Here is a 20,116-nt window from a genome sequence, read left to right on the forward strand (position 1 = left end):
CCCCTCAAAAAAAAAAAAAAAAAAAAAAAAAAGAAGTGAGAGTTGCTAGAGAAAGTAAATAGCACAGAAACTTTCCAAGGCAGCTCTTACCGCTGAAAATCTTTTTTACCTTTTTTTTGAGACAGAGTCTTGCTCTGTCACTCAGGCTGGAGTGCAATGGCGTGATCTCGGCTCACTGCAACCTCTGCCTCGCTGGTTCAAGCGATTCTCCTGCCTCAACCTCCCGAGTAGCTAGGACTACAGGCGTGCGCCACCATGTCCAGCTAATTTTTTGTATTTTTAGAAGAGATGGGGTTTCACCATGTTGGCCAGACTGGTCTCGAACTCCTGACCTTGTGATCCACTCCCCCTTGGCCTCCCTAAGTGCTGAGGTTACAGGCGTGAGCCACCACGCCCAGCCTGAAAATCTTTTAAAAAAAACAAAAACACATTCATCCAATCAAATCAAAGTACCTTCTGCATTAAAAGGACACTGATATCTCTGCCCAACATTTCTGAGGGACATTTCTCTGAAAGCACTGGTAACATAAATACTTAAGAACCAGGTGTAAAGGAATACTGATCCCAGCACAAACTCTGACAGGTTTTTATAAATTAAAAGAATCCTCGCACACCTGTAATTCTAGCACTTTGGGAGGCAAAGGCAGGCAGATCACCTGAGGTTGGAAGTTCGAGACCAGCCTGGTCACCGTGGTGAAACCCCATTTCTACTAAAAATACAAAAATTAGCCAAGTGTGGTAGCACACACCTGTAATCCCAGCTACTCAGGAGGCTGAGACATTAGAATTGCTTGAACCAGGGAGGCAGAGGTTGTGCTGAGCTGAAATGGCACTACTGCACTGCAGCCTGGGTGACAGAGTGAGACTCTGTCTCAAAAAACAAAAAAGGAATCCTTGCTTAGTTAAAGGTATCTGTGTCTTTATCCAAACACTGCAGGTATTTGGGTCTCATTAGTTCAGTTGTAGTCAATCAGAGTTTTGTTCTAATTAAAAGACCAAATATCAAACTGACAACCCTTTAAAATAAAAAACTTTTGGCCGGGCGCGGTGGCTCAAGCCTGTAATCTCAGCACTTTGGGAGGCCAAGACGGGCGGATCACGAGGTCAGGAGATCGAGACCATCCTGGCTGACACGGTGAAACCCTGTCTCTACTAAAAAATACAAAAAACTAGCCGGGCGAGGTGGCGGGCGCCTGTAGTCCCCGCTACTCGGGAGGCTGAGGCAGGAGAATGGCGTAAACCCGGGAGGCGGAGCTTGCAGTGAGCCGAGATCTGGCCACTACACTCCAGCCTGGGCGACAGAGCGAGACTCCGTCTCAAAAAAAAAAAAAAAAAAAAAAAAAAAAAAAAAAAAAAACTTTTTACTATTATAAACTAAATAAAAATACTTAGAAAAAAACCTGGGAAGACGACACCATGGTGACAAGTCATTTTACTTTGTTTCAGAAACAGATAGAGAATTTCCCTTTTTAGTAGTGTTATCTTTTCTCCAAATTTTGTGGTGTTTTGTTTTTTTTTTTGAGACGGAGTCTCACTCTGTCACCCAGGCTGGTGTGCAGTGGCACGATCGCAGCTAACTGCAACCTCCACCTACCGGGTTCAAGCAATTCTCCTGCCTCAACCTCCTTAGTAGCTGGGACTACATGTGCGCGCCACCATGCCTGGTTAATTTTTTGTATTTTTAGTAGAGACGGAGTTTCACCATGCTGGTCAGGCTGGTCTCAAACTCCTGACCTCGTGATCCACCCGCCTTGGCCTCCCAAAGTGCTGGGATTACAGGCGTGAGCTACTGCGCCTGGCTGAATTTTCCAACAACAAACATTACGCTAGTAATTTTTTAGAAGATATTAAAGAAATAAGCTGTTTAAGATCCCAAAACAGCCGGGTGGGGTGGCTCACACCTGTAATCCCAGCACTTTGGAAGGCCGAGGCAGGCAGATCACAAGGTCAGGAGATGGAGACCATCCTGGCTAACACAGTGAAATCCCGTCTCTACTAAATATAAAAAAAAAATTAGCCAGGCATGGTGGCGCACGCCTGTAGTCCCAGCCACTTAGGAGGCTGAGGCAGGAGAATTGCTTGAACCCAACAGGCGGAGGTTGCAGTGAGCTGAGATTGCGCCACAGCACTCCAGCCTAGGTGACAGAGCGAGACTCCGTCTCAAAAAAAAAAAAAAAAAAAAAAATCCCAAAACAGGGTATTCACAAACCATATGAAAGTCAACAAAAAGAAGGTTTATAAAACCAACAAATTCAGTTTTTAGAGAGAAGAAAATCAAAACCTAGAGTAGTTAAAGGATTTGCCTGAGACCATAAGCTCACCAAATGAAAACCAATCTGATGAGAAAGTAGTGAGTTCACAAACATTTCAGACTATCTCACAACTTCATTAATGTTTTCTAACTAAAAATAAAGTTTACTTTTTTAAAAAACGACTTTGAGTAAGCCTAGGTTATATAAGTCTGAACCAGGTAACAAAAGAACATTTCTGTAACTATTACTTTACTGCCTAACAGAATTACTTTTCTTGGACCACAAACTGTGTGTTTTCTCAAATTTGCTCTGAGCACACACACTCCGACACAAGCTGCCTGAGGTCATGGACCAGGCTCTGTCACTTCGCTAGATGACCTTGAACAAGTTTCCCTGTCTGTACAAGAAAGACAAAAACCAATCCTACCTACAGCATTCCTGTGAGGATTAAATGAGTTAATACCTGTGCAGCTCATAAAAAATCAACTACCATTCATTTAGGGCTAACTATTATTAGCTATTATTTGTATTACCAACATCTAGAATAATGTTTTACCTATATAAAATTCCATAAATAGTAATTTTCAAAACTTTCCATTTCCTATACTGAAAATTATATTCCCTACAGAAGTTATAAAATTATAAGCAAATTTAAAACTAACATGATCTAAGAAACACACATTTTCAGTATTTTTATGCAGGACTGACTACCTGTATCATCTTTACACTAACTAAGTCACCGGACTAGGTAAGCCTTCTCATGATTGTTTTGCTCTACATTTATATACTATGTTACTGCAATGGAAAGTAGGATTTCAGGCAGGATTCAGTGGCTCACGCCTGTAATCCCAGCATTTGGAAGGCCGAGACGGGCGGATGACCTGAGGTCAGGGGTTTGAGACCAACCTGGCCAACACAGTGAAATCCTGTCTCTACTAAAAATACAAAAAATCAGCCGAGAGGGTTGGTGTGCACGTGTAGTCCCAGCTACTTGGGAACCTGAAGCAGGAGAACTGCTCAAACCCAGGAGGTGAAGGCTGCAGTGAACTGAGATCACACCACTGCACTCCAGCCTAGGCAACAGAGCAAGACTCTGTCTCCAAAAAAAAGTAGGATTTCAGCATATTAGGGGATACAGATCTCCCAGTTCACTAAATTCCTTCAACAGAATGGAAATAGATCATCAGTGTAAAATCAGTACATTATACCAAACCCTGCACCCACAGAGGTTCAAAGCAACTCAAGAATTCGAGATTAGTTCCAGGTGATTTGAATAGAGTTTAGGAGACCTACATAATTTCTAATTAAGTCCAAGGGAACAGACTTGTAATATTTTTTAAATTAAAATGGAAATGCAAGCTAGCCACAGTGGCTCATGTCTGTAAATTCCAGCACTTTGGAAGGCCAAGGTGAGAGGACTCCTTAAGCACAGGAGTTCCAGACCAGCCTGGGCAACATAGCAAGACCTCATCTCTACAAATCAACGTTTTTAGGCCAGGTGTGGTGGCTCACGCCCATAATCCCAACACTTTGGGAGGCTGATGCAGGCAGATCACTTGAGTCCAGGAGTTCAACACCAGCCTGAACATGGCAAAACCCCATTTCTACTAAAAATACAAAAAATTAGCCAAGTGTAGTGTCATGCACTGGTAGTCCCAAGCACTCCAGTGGCTGAGGTGAGAAAATTGCTTGAGCCCAGGAGGTCAAGGCTACAGTGAGTCCTGATCGTGTCACCACACTCCAGCCTGGGAGACAGAAAAAGACCCTGTCTCAACAACAACAAAAAATTAAAAAGGAAATGCAGGTTTGCTTTTGCAGGTTCCAAAAAAAAAAACAATCCAGGGTGTTGTGTTTGTTTATTTGTTTGTTTGTTTGAGATGGAGCCTCACTCTGTCACCCAGGCTGGAGTACAGTGTTAAGATCTCAGCTCACTACAACCTCTGCCCCCCCGGTTTCAAGCAATTCTCCTGCCTCGGCCTCCTGAGGAGCTGGGATTGCAGACATGCACCTCCACTCCCAGCTAATTTTTGTATTTTTAGTGGAGATGGGGTTTCACCATGCTGGCCAGGCTGGTCTCGAACTCCTGACCTCAGGTGATCCGCCTGTCTCGGCCTCCTAAAGTGCTGGGATTATAGGTGGGAGCCACTGAGCCTGGCTAAAATCCAAGGATTTTAAAATGGTCTCAGATTTTTAGTGAAAGATATCTTAAGGGGGGAAAGAAAAACCCTGCAAAAACAGTTTTTAATGTTTCACTAACCGTACTGCTAGAAGTAAGGTTGTTATTCTAAAACTGTGTAATATGGGAAAAAGCAAAAGGTTAATGTGTGATATTCTAACCTAATTCTACCATCCTCAGTGTTCTCAAGAACTAGGTTTCTCAGTGTAGAAGAAACTACAAACATCAAAAAAAAAAAAAGAAAGAAAAAGATAAAAATGTATGGCCAGGCACGGTGGCTCATGCCTATAATCCCAGCACTTTGGGAACCTGAGGCAGGTGGATCACTTGAGGCCAGGAGTTCGAGACCAGCCTGAACAACATGGCAAAACTCCATCTCTACTAAAAGTACCTAAAAGTACAAAAATTAGCCAGGTGTGGTGGTGCACACCTGTACTCCCAGCTATTCAGGAGGCTGAGGTAGGAGAATCACTCAAACCCGGGAGGCAGAGGTTGCAGTGAGCCGAGATCACGCCATTGCACTCCAGCCTGGGCAACAAAGCAAGACTCTGTGTCAAAAAAATAAAAATAAAGAAAAAGACTAAAATGCAGCCAGGCACAGTGGCTCACGTCTGTAATCCCAGCACTTTGGGAGGCCAAGGCAGGTGGATCACGAGGTCAGGAAGTCGAGATTATCCTGGCTAACACAGTGAAATCCCGTCTTTACTAAAAATACAAAAAATTAGCCGGGCGTGGTGGCAGGCGCCTGTAGTCCCAGCTACTTGGGAGGCTGAGGCAGGAGAATGGCATGAACCCAGGAGGCGGAGCTTGTGGTGAGCAAAGATGGCACTACTGCACTCCAGCCTGGGCAACAGAGCGAGACTCCGTCTCATAAAAGATTAGAATGCTATAGTCCTGAATTTGAATTGGAAGTATCAGTATGAACTCATAACCTCATAGGTCTGTTCGCCAACAAAGCCTAGAAAACAATGACCAAGCCAGCAGCAATAATGTGCACTCCTAATCTAGTGTGTGATCTCCAAATACCATTTCCCACTAAAAGGAACCACAACCTCTCGAAATGCCTGTATAAGATGATCCAGGAGCATAATATCATGCCAAATAGCAAGGAAGCTGTCAAAGACTACCAGGATTACGTCGAAAGGACTCAAAAGTCAACTTAAAGAAGCTCTCAGAGGAGCAACAGATTGCAACAGCAGTATGTTCAGATCCATGAGTTCCCAATGGTACCAAAAAGAAAACTAACTGGTCACTGTTAGATGTTATTTTGAAAAATGGTAAATAAAAAGAAGGAATCGAGAATGTATCCTGCCAGCCGGGTGCAGTGGCTCACTCTTGTAATTCCAGTACTTTGCAAGGCCAAGGCAGGTGGATCACCTGAGGTCAGGAGTTCAAGACCAGCCTGGCCAATATGGCTAAACCCCGTCTCTACTAAAAATACACAAAATTAGCTAGGCGTGGTGACACGCACCTATAATCCTAGCTACTCTGGAGGCTGAGGCAGGAGAATCGCTTGAACCCGGGAGGCAGAGGTTGCAGTGAGCCAAGACCACACCACTGCACTCCAGCCTAGGCGACAGAGTGAGACTCTTTCAAAAAAACAATGCATCCTGCCTTTGCTATGGGTTTTTATGAGAAACAAACAGATAAGGGGAAGACTCTCTTTATGGAAGCAGTCCCGCCAGCCTGGAAATGAAGAAATGAATGAATTGAAGCATGGATCATCCCTGACTATTAGCACTAACGAAAAGAGAAGCACCCAGACATTACACGTCTCCTGAAAGACCACTCTAACACCCATGAAGTAATCTCACCCATCCTCAAATAATTCAAACTCAAATCTGATTAAGACTTGGCCCCCTGCCCCGCTGCAAAAAAATAAACAAAAGAAAATTTAGCACAGAATCCGATCAAGGCTCTATATCTAACCATCAATTTATAAGCAGGCAGAGGAACATGTTAAACCGCAAACGTAACCTGTCAGATACAGGAAGTGGAACAAACAACCCAAGACAGACAACCCAGCTGAGGAATGATGGAAGCGGAACCTCTAAAACAAAAGAGATCTTTACTGTAGTTTTTTTGAGACAGGGTCTCATTCTCGTCACCCAGACTGGAGTGCAGAGGCATGATCTCAGCTCACTGCAGCCTCAACTTCCCAAGCTCAGGTGATCCTCCCACCTCAGCCTCCCAAGTACATAGGACTACAGGCATGCACCATAACACCTGGCTAATATTTTGTATTTCTAGCACAGACAGGTTTCGCCATATTGTCCAGGCTGGTCTCGAACTCCTGGGCTCAAGCAATCTACCTGCGTCGTCGGTCTCCCACAGTGCTGGGATTATAGGTGTAGGCCACCACGCCTCGCCAAGAGATTTTTTGAATGTATCAACAATCACAATACGTGGACATTATCTGGATCCTGGCAAAAATAAATGTTTAAAACTTGGAATTTTCTCAAGCCTGTAATCCCAGCACTTTGGGAGGCCGAGACGGGTGGATCACAAGGTCAGGAGATCGAGACCATCCTGGCTAACACAGTGAAACCCCGTCTCTACTAAAAAATACAAAAACTAGCCAGGCGAGGTGGCGGGCGCCTGTAGTCCCAGCTACTCGGGAGGCTGAGGCAGGAGAAAGGCGTGAACCCGGGAGGCGGAGCTTGCAGTGAGCTGAGATCGCGCCACTGTACTCCAGCCTGGGTGACAGAGCAAGACTCCATCTCAAAAAAAAAAAAAAAAAAAAAAAAAAACTTGGAATTTGAACACTATTCAATGCCATTAAGAAATTTTATTCAAGTATAATAATGGTATTGTGAATATGTTTTTTTAAAGTTCTTATCTTTTAGAAATGTATTCTGAAATACAGGATGGCACAATGTCTGGGATTTGCTTCCATATAATTTTGGAAGGGGGAACTAGACGAAACAAGATGGCTATGACATGAGTCAGTAATTGTTTCAAATGCAGGTGGAGTACATGGAAGTCGATTACACTATTCAATCTATGCTCATCTATGTTTGAATAATGAAGATTTTTAAAATTTGACAAACTATAAGTAATTTTATTAAAAAATAATAAAAGAATTGACCCCACACGCACGAGAGAAATAGCTGAAACAAACTGTCTAAATTATTCAAAATATTTCACTGGAGGCTGGGCACAGTGGCTCACGCCTGTAATCTCGGGACTTTGGGAGGCCAGGGTTGGAGGATAACTTGAGGTGAAGGGTTGGAGACCAGCTTGGGTAATATAGTGAGACCCTGTCTCTACAAAAAACTTTAAAATAGCTAGGCATGGTGACAAGCTCCTGTATTCCTACCTACTCAGGAACCTAAGGCAAGAGGATCACTTGGCCCCAGGAGCTCAAGGCTGCAGTGAGCTATGATGACGCCACTTCACTCCAGTCTAGGCAGCAGAGCAAGACCCTCTCTCAAATTAAAAAATAAATATTTTATTGAACTATTAGTATTAATTAGGATGAAATCTCAGATCAAAATCAACTTAATGAAAACCTTACGTAAAAAACTATTCAATAAAATTGCAAATGGAGAATTTTCTCTACTTTAACATGTGTAACATAGTTTAGACAAGAAAAACTAAAATAGTACTAAAAATCTTTCCCTTGGATCATTTTGCATAAATATAAGAACTAATTCAAAAACTGACACCATCTAATAAACTAATAACCATTCAACTTCACATTTTATGAAATAATTTTGGAAGAGTCATACACACATATTACACTCATTTAATACTGGATAAACTTTTGAAGGCTAATTCTTGTATAAGTAATAACATAAAAAAAAAATCTTACCTGATTAAATGCAAAGTTAAACATCAAAATGTGGACTTTTTAAAACTAAAATGTACTAAAATTACATTAAAAAATTTAATGATAAACTGAAGAATTTTATAATGTATTTTGGACATAATACCGATAATTAATGTTGTCTCACTTAATCCTAAAGTAAGAATGTTTATCACTCCTTTTCACTGAGAAAAATTTGATTCTCAACCCTGTAAGGCCCTAAAGTAGTAAAAAGAAATGGAACTCTTTGAAAATATCTGTATTTAGGGATAAGGCTATTGTTTCAGGCTTTTTAAGCACAGCAGTTTACAAAAGGCATGATTTGTCCCTCTAATTCTGGCAACAATAAATAAAGCAGGCTTCTGTTTTACAGATTGCATGACTAAATCATCCTTTTGGCTGATGGAAAGGCCCAGGGTTTGAAATGACTCAGCAAAAAGCAAAGCAGTGAATAGGACTTGTTATCAAAAATCTTTACTACCTGGCTTAGGAACTGTGTGAACTTTAACTGAATGTGATGGTTCACCAGAGCCCAACTTCTCTCCTACGGAATCTTGTGACTGAAGTAATTCATGAGGTTCTTCTTTCTTTGAATTTTTTCCTTCACTCTCTAAACTCTCTTTGACATCATCACTGAGCGTCTTAAGATCACACTGTATATCCAATTTATTTATCAATGCAAAGTCACCAGCAACACCATCATCCATTGTGGAGTCCATGGGCTCATCTACAAATAAGAAGAAATTAAAAATCCATCAGCTGGGTTGACACAGTTAAGGTAAAAACAGAAACACAATGCCCCTATTATCCACTGTAGCAGAATTACTATCTGTCCACCAAATCCATTCTCATCCTCCAAAATAAGAGAGGTGCACTTAAGACTAGCACAGCTGGGCATGGTGGTTCATGCCTATAATCCCAGCTCTTTGGGAGGCCAACACAGGAGGACTGCTTGAAGCCAGGACTTTAAGACCTGCCTGGGCAACATAGTGAGACACTATCTCTACAATAAATGAAAAAAAACAAACTGTGGCACCCTAGCAGGGGAATGTACTGCCAGTCCCCTGCCAATGGTGGGGGTGACCATTTACAAATGGTCATCAAGCTCCTGCCAATGGAACATAACACAACTGATACATCCAACTGTGCCTCACTAGTTTTAAAGGAAATTTGTAACCCTGAACTTCTAGAACTTCTACCCTTCCCCCAGTGGCTGGATTAGTAAAAACCAGAGCAACCTGGGAAATCACATGTTAAAGAAAAGCCCACAATGGCTGGTGGGGAGCAGAGTTGTATGCCAACCTAGAAAACCCACACTGAACTGTTATGTGAGGAAAGAAACAGACTTTTTTGTTTGTTTTTTGAGACAGAATCTTGCTCTGTCGCCCAGGATGGAGTGCAGTTTCATCGTCCGCCTCCCGGGTTCTCGCCATTCTCCTGAATCACCCTCCCCAGTAGAGAATCTTGCTCTGTCGCCCAGGATGGAGTGCAGTTTCATCCTCCACCTCCCGGGTTCTCGCCATTCTCCTGAATCACCCTCCCCAGTAGCTGGGACTACAGGCGCCCACCATCATGCCTGGCTAATTTTTTTTTTTTTTTTTTTGGAGACGGAGTCTCCCTCTGTCATCCAGGCTGGGTTGCAGGGGCGCGACCTCGGCTCACTGCAAGCTCCACCTCCCAGATTCACGCCATTCTCCTTCCTACCTCAGCATCCCAAGCAGCTGGGACCACAGGCGCCCGCCACCACGCCCCGCTAATTTTTTGCATTTTTAGTACAGATGGGGTTTCACCGTGTTAGCCAGGATGGTCTCGATCTCCTGACCTCGTGATCCACCCACCTCGGCCTCCCAAAGTGCTGGGATTACAGGCGTGAGCCACTGTGCCCGGCCAAGCCCGGCTCATTCTTTGTATTGTTAGAAGAGACAGGGTTTCACCGTGTAAGCCAGGATGGTCTCAATCTCCTGACCTCGTGATCTGCCTACCTTAACCTCTCAAAGTGCTGGGACTACAGGCATGAGCCACCGCACCTGGCTCCGAAAGAAACAGACTTTTATCTTTTTTTTAGTTATTGCATTTTGGTATATTTTTGTCATAAGTTGTTTATTCCTTTACCCTAATGAGCTCATCACTCCTAAGATAAGTTCCAGGCACAGATAATTCAGAAGCCTATAACAAGTCAAATAAAGAACCAAATATAAACACTACATAAGAAAGAGAGGCGGCCAGACGTGGTGGCTCACGCCTGTAATCCCAGCACTTTGTGAGGGCAAGGTAGGCAGTTCATGAGGTCAGGAGTTCGAGACCAGCCTGGCCAACACAGTGAAACCTCGTCTCTACTAAAAATACAAAAAAATTAGCCAGACGTGGTGGCAGACGCCTATGGTCCCAGCTACTTGGGAGGCGGAGACAGGAGAATGCCTTGAACCCGGGAGGTGGAGTGTTGCAGTGAGTCGAGACTGAGCCATTGCACTCCAGCCTTGGTGACAGGGCAAGACTCCGTCTCCAAAAAAAAAAAAGGCAACCACCAATTTACAAATGGACAGCATCTTCAGTGCTCATCTCCATGTCTCCATGTTCATTTTTCCAACTCAGAACCTAATTCCCTTTTATTTTTTTGGTGGAGACAGAGTCTTGCTGTCACCTAGGCTGGAGCACAATCTTGGCTCACTGCAGCCTTGACCTCCCTGATTCTTGTGCCTCAGCCTCCCGAGTAGCTGGGACTACAAGAGTGCACCACCAAGCTCGGTTTTTTGTTTCTTGTTTTTTTTTTTTAAGACGGAGTCTCGCTCTGTCGCCCACGCTGGAGTGCGGTGGCGCAATCTCGGCTCACTGCAACCTCCGCCTCCTGAGTTCTAGCGATTCTCCTGCCTCAGCCTCCCAAGTAGCTGGGACTACAGGCACCTGCTACCACACCCAGCTAATTTGTTGTATTTTTAGTAGAGACAGGGTTTCACCATCTTAGCCAGGATGGTCTCGATCTTCTGACCTCGTGATCCGCCTGCCTCGGCCTCCCAAAGTGCTGGGATTACAGGCGTGAGCCACCACGCCTGGACCCAGTAAGAAAATTTAAAGAAATAAAACCAAAACTGGGAAAAAGACTAAGAAAAAAAAGCAAATCATGTGTAACTAAAGTTAAATACATGCTATTATCTTTTAGCAAAGTCACTCACAATTCAAAACTGATCACACAGATAAGAGGATTTCAAACAGTATAATTTACTGAAGTAAAGCCTTATTTAAACAGAAAAGCTGATCTTTATTCAGCATTAAAAGGAACAGGGGAATCTTGTACAAGCTACACGTAAGCACTTGCTTCTTGAGAGACAATGGCACTTTCTATTTACTTGATAAAGATAGTATTAGGATCAAGAAAGATGAGTCATCAAAGCATTCTGGTTGATAAACTCCAAGAAATCACATCTTTAACATAATCCTCAATATTCTTTCCAAGCTAAACTCTTCTGATATATTCCCTGTACCTTGACTTGGGGGCCGATGGTAACAGTAATAGCAGTGCTAATAGTAGTTGCTGTCATCATAGTAGTACATGACTGTATTAATGACCCTTCCTCTATCTAAGATGACTGAAAGTGGGACTGTTGCAAAGACAGACAGTAAATCGTTTTTAGACCCAGCCCATCTTACCCTCACAACTTCCTTTGGGAACCTCCCCTTTAGCCAGGAATTTCAACATTTTTTTCAAAACCTTCTTGTGAGATTTTGAAGGCTGAAACTGTAAAGGTTGGCACCTAGGAAAGCAAAATAAATATTTAAAAAGTGAACTCAAACCTTGAAGAAATGAAATCAGTTCTGGATATCACCTAGTACAATGAGACCATCTCATGCCCGAGATTTCTGGTTAAAGATGGGGCTTAATGTAGCCTCTAATCCCAGCCCACATCACACTAAGACTAGAGTTAAGAGACTTCTTTTTTCTTTTGAGGTAGAGTCTCACTCTGTCGCCCAGACTGGAGTACAGTTGCGGTATCTTGGCTCACTGCAACCTCCACCTCCCAGGTTCAAGTGATTCTCCTGCCTCAGCCTCCTAAGTAGCTGGGATGACAGGCGTGCGCCATCACACCTGGCTAATTTTTGTATTTTTAGTAGAGACACGGTTTCGTCATGTTGGTCAGGCTGGTCTCGAACTCCTGACCTCGTGATCCACCTGCCTCGGCCTCCCAAAGTGCTGGGATTACATGCATGAGCCACCTGGGCTCCCAGCAAGAGTTTTTTTTTTTTCCCCCAAAAAAAAGAGAAAGACATAAAACACTAGAAAAAAGAGAAGGAGAGAAGTGTTAGAAGCTTGAAAACAGATGTACAAAGCAATGCTGCTTTAACAGACCAAAGAAAGTTGAATCCTAGGTCAACAGTGGAAAAAAACAAAACAAAAAGCCAATTTTCTCTATATTACCCTTAAAAGTATAAGGGACTGGTGACACCTCATAGCTCTGGAAATATGAGTGAAAGTATGTCTAAAAATAGAAAGATCCCTTCAAAGTCTCGTTTTCGAAGCAGTTAGGATAGACACCAGATCCCCTCTCCCACCCGCAGATGACTAGACGACTCCCTACTCAACCCAGCAGAAAACTGCAAACTTTCAGGAAAGAGTAACAAAGAGCCTCTTACAGGACGGATGCAAGCCACAGCTGAAAGCAGGGGTACTACTGAGAACGGCTTAAATGAAAGTGTACACAGTACATGTTGAGATCATCAATCCAGCTCCAGAACAGCAGCAGGTTATGTAACACTTTCTCTCCAGAACGTGATCAGACCTAAAAATACTAACATCAGGGATTCCCCAACAGAACAGCCCCGCCAGATCACCCACAGTACACAAGGCCGAGAAATACCCAAGACCCACAAAAAACAACACCCACCAGGGACATGGAATTTCCAATGGAACCCTGAAAAGTCCTAATCACCAGACACTCGAGGAGAGCCTCCACTGAAAAGATAGGTACCAAACAAACTGGAGAGAGTCACTTGGAGGAAACAGACCATGGCAGAAAGAAGAGAACCTTTTAAAAAAATCCTTAGAAAGATCTTGTTTATTAAGCCACCAGAGCCATAAAATAACAAGGTGTTATTAAACAAACAAACAAGAGTCAGAGAACAAAAAGACCTTCAGAAGTAAAAATATGACAGGAGAAATGTAAAAATTAAGTAGAAGACCTGAAAACTTAAAGTTGAAGAAACCTCCCAGAAGATTCTGCAAAAAAAGATGAAAAACTGAAGACAAAAGGTAAAGTCAGAGACCAGTTTAAAAGGTCCAAAAGCTAAATAAAGGCATTTAAAAAAGAAGAAAATGGAGGTGAAAAGATAGAACAAAAAATTTAAGAAAATTTCCCTGAACTAAAGGATAAGATGGGACGAGCCCCCAGATAAGAAGGGCCCCTCCAGTTCGTCTGTGATGGATTAAAACAGACACACAGCCAAACTGACTATGAAATGTAAGAACAGAGGATAGAAAAGCTTCCAAAGAGAGGCTAGGCAACAGAGTGAGACTCCGTCTCAAAAAAAAAAAAAAAAAAGAAAAAGAAAAGAAAAGAAAAGCTTCGGCAGGGCACAGTGGCTCATGCCTGTAATCCCAGCACTTTGGGAGGCTGAGGTGGGCAGATCACAAGGTCAGGAGATGGAGACCATCTTGGCTAACACGGTGAAACTCGTCTCTACTAAAAATACAAAAAATTGGGGCCGGGCGCGGTGGCTCAAGCCTGTAATCCCAGCACTTTGGGAGGCCGAGACGGGCGAATCACAAGGTCAGGAGATCGAGACCATCCTGGCTAACACGGTGAAACCCCGTCTCTACTAAAAAATACAAAAACTAGCCGGGCGAGGTGGCGGGCGCCTGTAGTCCCAGCTACTCGGGAGGCTGAGGCAGGAGAATGGCGTGAATCCGGGAGGCGGAGCTTGCAGTGAGCTGAGATCCGGCCACTGCACTCCAGCCTGGACGACAGAGCCAGACTCCGTCTCAAAAAAAAAAAAAAAAATACAAAAAATTAGCTGGGTGTGGTGGCGGGCGCCTATAGTCCCAGCTACTTGGGAGGCTGAGGCAGGAGAATGGCGTGAACCCAAGAGGCAGAGCTTGTAGTGAGCAGAGATCATACCACTGCACTCCAGCCTGGGCAACAGAGCGAGACTCCATCTCAAAAAACAAAAAACAAACAACAACAACAAAAAGGAATGCTTCCAAAGAGAAAGAATACGTCTCAGATAAAGGTATGAGAATCAGAATACCACTGCACTTCTCAGCAGTGGTATCCTCCCAAACTAAAGTAAAGTTTGAGCAGTGAATCAAAGTTTGCAGACACACAAGAACTCAAATATGTACCCCTTATGCACTTTTTCTATTAGAAGATGTGCTTCACTAAAATAAGGGAATAATCCAAGACAGAAGGGTTTCCAACTCAGGTGCTAAAAAGAATCCCCAGGCCGGGCACGGTGGCTCACGCTTGTAATCCCAGCACTTTGGGGAGGCTGAGGCGGGTGGATCACGAGGTCAGGAGATTGAGACCATCCTGGCCAACACGGTGAAACCCTGTCTCTACTAAAAATACAAAAAATTAGCCAGGCATGGTGGCATACGCCTATAGTCCCAGCTACTCGGGAGGCTAAGGCAGGCGAATCACTTGAATCTGGGAGGCAGACAGTGCAGTGAGCCGAGATCGCGCCACTGCACTCCAGCCTGGGCCACAGAGCGAGACTCCATCTCCAAAAAAAAAAAAAAAAAAATCCCCAAGATGACAGTAAAAAGAATAGCCCAGGCCGTGCATGGTGGCTCACGCCTATAATCCCTGCACTTTGGGAGGCCGAGGTGGGTGGATCACATCAGGTCAGGAGTTCGAGACCAGCCTGGTCAACAGGATGAAACCCCATCTCTACTAAAAATACAAAAATTAGCCAGGCATAGTGGTGGGCGCCTGTAATTCCAGCTACTCAGGAGGCTGCGGCAGGAGAATCACTTGAGCCCAGGAGGCGGAGGTTGCAGTGAACTGAGATTGCGCCAGTACACTCCAGCCTAGACGACAAGAGCAAAACTCGGTCTCAAAAAAAAAAAAAAAAAAAAAAAAAAAAAAGCCCAGGCTGACTGTGATGCTTCAGGTGTAGGGGTACCCTGTTCAGATCAAGCAGGTCAGAAGGCTCCACAAGGGACTTTTCTCAAGTAGATAAAAGCGATCATAGCACTTGGTGCGTTTAAACATACTAAGAAGAAACTTACATAACTGGGGTTTATTTTCAAGATAATCTGGTCCTAGTTATATAGACTGTGCAAACAAAAAAGATAATTAGTAACTCCAAGGAGAACAAAAACTTGTGCAGGAAAAGTAATCATAGTACCCGCCATGACTCAGTTGTGAAGTATATTTACAGTTACAATGGATGTGAATACATCTGCCCAAAATTACACGACTTCTAAATGGAAAGCTGGGGATGGGGACAAAAGGGAGCTTGAATGTGGCAGGGAAACAGGAATAAGAGAAAACTAAATCCTTATCTTCCACAGAGAGAAGCCTGGAAATAATGGAAAAAACAAACAGAAAAACAAAAAAAAGCAAGTGTTACAATCATACAAGCATGTTGCTTAAAGACAGGGAGATGAAAAACCAAAAGAATTAGTTAAAATGTTTCAAGATGACTGCCAAGGGGGAAAAGGAAATGGGAAAGGGGGGTCTGGGGGACTGCTTTTTCTAAAACAAGTTTTATTGCAACTTGACACTTTATGAGCATATGTAATTCTGATAAAAATAAAAAACTTAAAAAAAAAAATCATAGCCAGAAAAGTTCATCCTCATTTACACATACATACTAGAGAGTCTCTAACTTCTGACTAACAAGAAGCTAAGCTGTTAGCTATAAGCCCCTCTCCTTTATCTAAGCTCTCACTGTAACTACTGTTATATACAAGGTAAAAATAACCAGAAGACTAAATATGGAAAATGACTCCATAAGATGATGTGGCTGGGCCTGGTGGCTCACGCCTGTAAGCCCAGCACTTTGGGAGGCTGAGGCAGGCGGATCCTGAGGTCAGGAGTTCCAGACCAGCCTGGCCAATATGGTGAAACCCTGTCTCCACTAAAAATACAAAAATTAGCCGGGCATGGTGACATGCACCTGTAGTCCCAGCTACTCGGGAGGCTGAGGCAGAAGAATCACTTGAACCTGGGAGGCAGAGGTTGCAGTGAGCAGAGATCATGCCACTGCACTCCAGCCTGGGCGACTAAGGAAGATTCTGTCTCAAAAAACAAAAAACAAAAAGAAGATGATGTATAATGAAATTACAAAGAGAAGCAATTCAGGAAACATTTGATGCCAGGTAAATTGCAAAAATCACATAACTACTTGTTTCGCAATGCTAACTGAATCCCCTTTTATAAAGGCAATATACTTAGAATAGTGCTTTCCATGTAACAGGCACCAAACACAATTTAGATTCTTTTTTCTCTAACCATTCCAAGTCACCCTTTTCTGATCATAGATTAAGCCAATCAACTTCAAACTTATGAATAGAATCCTGTCCATAATCCAATAAATTGCTAATTGAAGACAAATGACTTCTGCCTTAGACGATACCTTCTCTTTATAACCACGAAAGCTGAAAGAGGACAGCACAAGATACTCTGTCATTCTATTCTTTGTGTAATGACATGGTGTCAGCAAACCAGACCCCATTTTTCTCATCCTCTGCCAACCCAACAGCCAGTTAGGTAAAAAAGAAGGCTCCTGGCCGAGTGTGGTGGCTCATGCCTGTAATCCCAGTGAGATGTGAAGCCAGCTGGACTTCTGGGTTGGGTGGGGACTTGAAGAACTTTTCTGACTCACAAGAGGATTGTAAAATGCACCAATCAGCCCGCTGTAGCTAGGATTGTAAAATGCACCAATCGACACTCTGTAGCTAGCTAGAGGATTTTGTAAAACGCACCAATCAGCGCTCTGGGCCTAGCTAGAGGTTTGAAAAATGGACCAATCAGCACTCTGTAAAATGGACCAATCAGCAGGACATGGGCAGGGACAAATAACGAAATAAAAGCTGGCCACCCCAACCAGCAGCAGCAACCCATTCGGGTCCTCTTCCACGCTGTGGAAGCTTTGTTCTTTCGCGCTTCACAATAAATCTCACTGCTGCTCACTGAGTCTGCGCCACCTTTAAGAGTTGTAACACTCACTGCGAAGGTCTGTGGCTTCATTCTTGAAGTCAGCAAGACCAAGAACCCAACAGAAGGATCCAACTCTGGACACACCAGCACTTTGGGGGGCTGAGGCAGGCAGATCACCTGAGGTCAGGAGTTTGAGACCAGCTTAGCCAACATGGCGAAACCCGTCTCTACTAAAAATAACAAAAAAATTAGCCAGGTGTGGTGGTGCACACCTGTAATCCCAGCTAGTCTGAAGGCTGAGGCAGGAGAATCACTTGAACCTGGGAGGCAGAAGTTGCAGCGAGCTGAGATAGCGCCAGCCACTGCACTCCAGCCTGGGCAACAGAGCAAGATTCTATCTCAAAAAAAAAAAAAGAGAGAGAGAAGGCTCCTAATCAAGGATCAGTGAACCTTTGAGAGTCTTCGATCATCCTAAAATTAACAGGCAAAATGTTCTGGGCATAGTGGCTCACGCCTGTAATCCCAGCACTTTGAGGTGGGTAGATCACGAGTTTGAGACTAGCCTGGCCAACATGGTGAAACCCCGTCTCTACTAAAAATACAAAAACTAACCAGGCCTAGTGGCGAGTACCTGTAGTCCCAGCTACTCGGGTGGCTAAGGCAGGAGCATTGCTAGAACTCAGGAGGTGGACACCGCAGTGAGCTAAGATCACACCACTGCACTCCAGCCTGGGCGGCACAGCAAGACTCAGTCTCGGTGGGGAGGATATGCAAAATATTACATATTTTTGTCTACATGCCTTTGGGCAGGAGGCTGGCTCTCATCAAATTCTCAGAATGGTTTGCAACCCAAAAATAAGTTAAGAGCAACCAAGGGAGATAGCTTTGAGGACCAAACAAAAAAGTAATGGATAAAAAACTATTTGATTTTTAATTTTTCATTTCTTAAAGTAAAACTGTCTTTTAATTTTATGAGTATATATACACATTGAAATTGGAGGCAAATACATACCTCAAAATGTTAATGCACTTTTCACATTTTCTATCAAAAAAAAGGTTCAGGTGCAGTAGCTCACACCTATAATCCCAGCACTTTGCAAGGCTGAGGCAGAAGGCTCCTTTGAGCCTCGGAGTTGGAAATCAGCCTAGGAAAAGTGGCGAGATCTGCCTAGGAAACATGGTGAGATCAGCCTAGGAAACACGGCAAGACCCCTTCTCTACTAAAAAAAAGAAAAAAAAAATTTAATTTGCCAGGCCTGGTGGTATGTACAGTCCTAGCTACTTGGGAGGCTGAGGTGGGAGGATCACTTGAGCCTGGCAGGCAGGCTGCAGTGAGCCACCGTTGTGCTACTGCATTCCAGCCTGAGCAAGACCCTGTCTCAAAAAAGAAAAGAAAAAAGAAGAAAAAGGTGATGATGACCTTATAAACAGAGTAAGAGAGAAGATTCTTCTGTGTTAGGGTGAGATGAGAAGATACATGGAAAATCCAAAAGATTATGAAAAAATCCAACAAAGACTCTGTAGGAAAACAGACTTTGGTTTAAGTTTCCCATTTAAGAAACTTAAACTGAACTCTAAGTGCAGGTGGCAGATTAAATTTAAGCCCTCTCCCTTCCAATTAACTGGACTCCGGGCTGGGCGCAGTGGCTCACGCCTGTAATACCAGCACTTTGGGAGGCAGAGGCGGGTGGATCATGAGGTCAGTAGTTCAAGACCAGCCTGGCCAACATAGTGAAACTCCATCTCTACTAAAAATACAAAAAATTAGCCGGGCGTGGTGGCAGGCACCTGTAATCCCAGCTACTCGGGAGGCTGAGGCAGGAGAGTCACTTGAACCCAGGAGGCAGAGGTTGCAGTGGGCCGAGATGACGCCATTGCACTCTAGCCCAGGCAGCAGTACGAGACTCCGTCTCAAAAAAAAAAAAAAAAAAAACTGAACTCTAAGTGCAGGTGGCAGATTAAATTTAAGCCCTCTCCCTTCCAATTAATTTTTTTTCAACTTTTACTTTAGATTCAGGGGGTACAGGTACAGGCTGGTGACCTGGATATATTGCATGATGCTGAGGTTTGCAATATGGATGATCCCACCACCCAGGTACTGATCGTCATACCCAAGTTGGTTTTTCAATCTTTAGCTCGCGCCCTCCCTCCTCCTCTAGCAGTCTCCGGCTTCTACTTTTGCCATCTTTATGTCCAAGCACCCAAGATTTAGCTCCCACTTATAAGTGAGTGAGGTGGGAAATTAAAGAAAAATAAAAGTAAAAAGAAAGATAAATAAGCTTTCCTTTATTAGGTTGACTTGTCCCAGAGGCAGCAACAGGCACAGCCCAGATCCAGGAAAAGCCTTGATAATATTATCTAATGTGCTCTGGAGATTCTCCCAGCACTGGACATAGGGAGAAGAAAAAACAAATTTTCCTTTGTTTTATGGAATGAGTTTATAAATTCCTGTTCTCTGTAACCAGTGACTTCAAGTATTCTGTTTTATCTGAGAAGTACAACAAATGTCATGAGAAGCCTGAGTAGGCCTGAACTACAGCTGCCTGGGCACCATAGTGAAGATTATGGGATAAGGCCAGGCAAACCTAGATCACGGACATCTGGGTTGCTTGGCAATGGTCATGTGTAATCCTGAGTTTGTCCTGCCTCTGTATCCCTGCTTTCACGCCACTGTAAGCTTGCTTCAAGCTAGCCCACCCCCTTTTGTGAAGTGTGTATAAAAGTCTTTGTTCCGGGCCCAGTCTTTTGGACATTGAGTCAGATGGGCCTGAGTGTACTCAATAAA

The 20,116-nt window shown here is 43.6% G+C and overlaps 1 protein-coding gene across 5 annotated transcripts in view; it reads right to left on the bottom strand.

Moving 5' to 3' along the window:
- Positions 1-20,116, bottom strand: part of ATE1 (arginyltransferase 1) — a 183,678-nt gene that overhangs the window by 156,899 nt on the left and 6,663 nt on the right. For 4 of the 5 annotated variants that reach the window (XM_025396388.1, XM_025396385.1, XM_025396387.1 and 1 more), the window contains 2 exons: positions 11,882-11,985; positions 8,718-8,963 (listed from right to left, as the gene is read on the bottom strand). In XM_025396388.1, the coding sequence (XP_025252173.1) occupies positions 8,718-8,963; positions 11,882-11,985 (350 nt within the window). The remainder of the gene's footprint in view (positions 1-8,717; positions 8,964-11,881; positions 11,986-20,116) is intronic. The other variant, XM_025396390.1, reaches the window with a different exon arrangement.

This window comes from Theropithecus gelada, chromosome 9 (assembly GCF_003255815.1).
Source record: "Theropithecus gelada isolate Dixy chromosome 9, Tgel_1.0, whole genome shotgun sequence".
Lineage (NCBI taxonomy): Eukaryota > Metazoa > Chordata > Mammalia > Primates > Cercopithecidae > Theropithecus > Theropithecus gelada.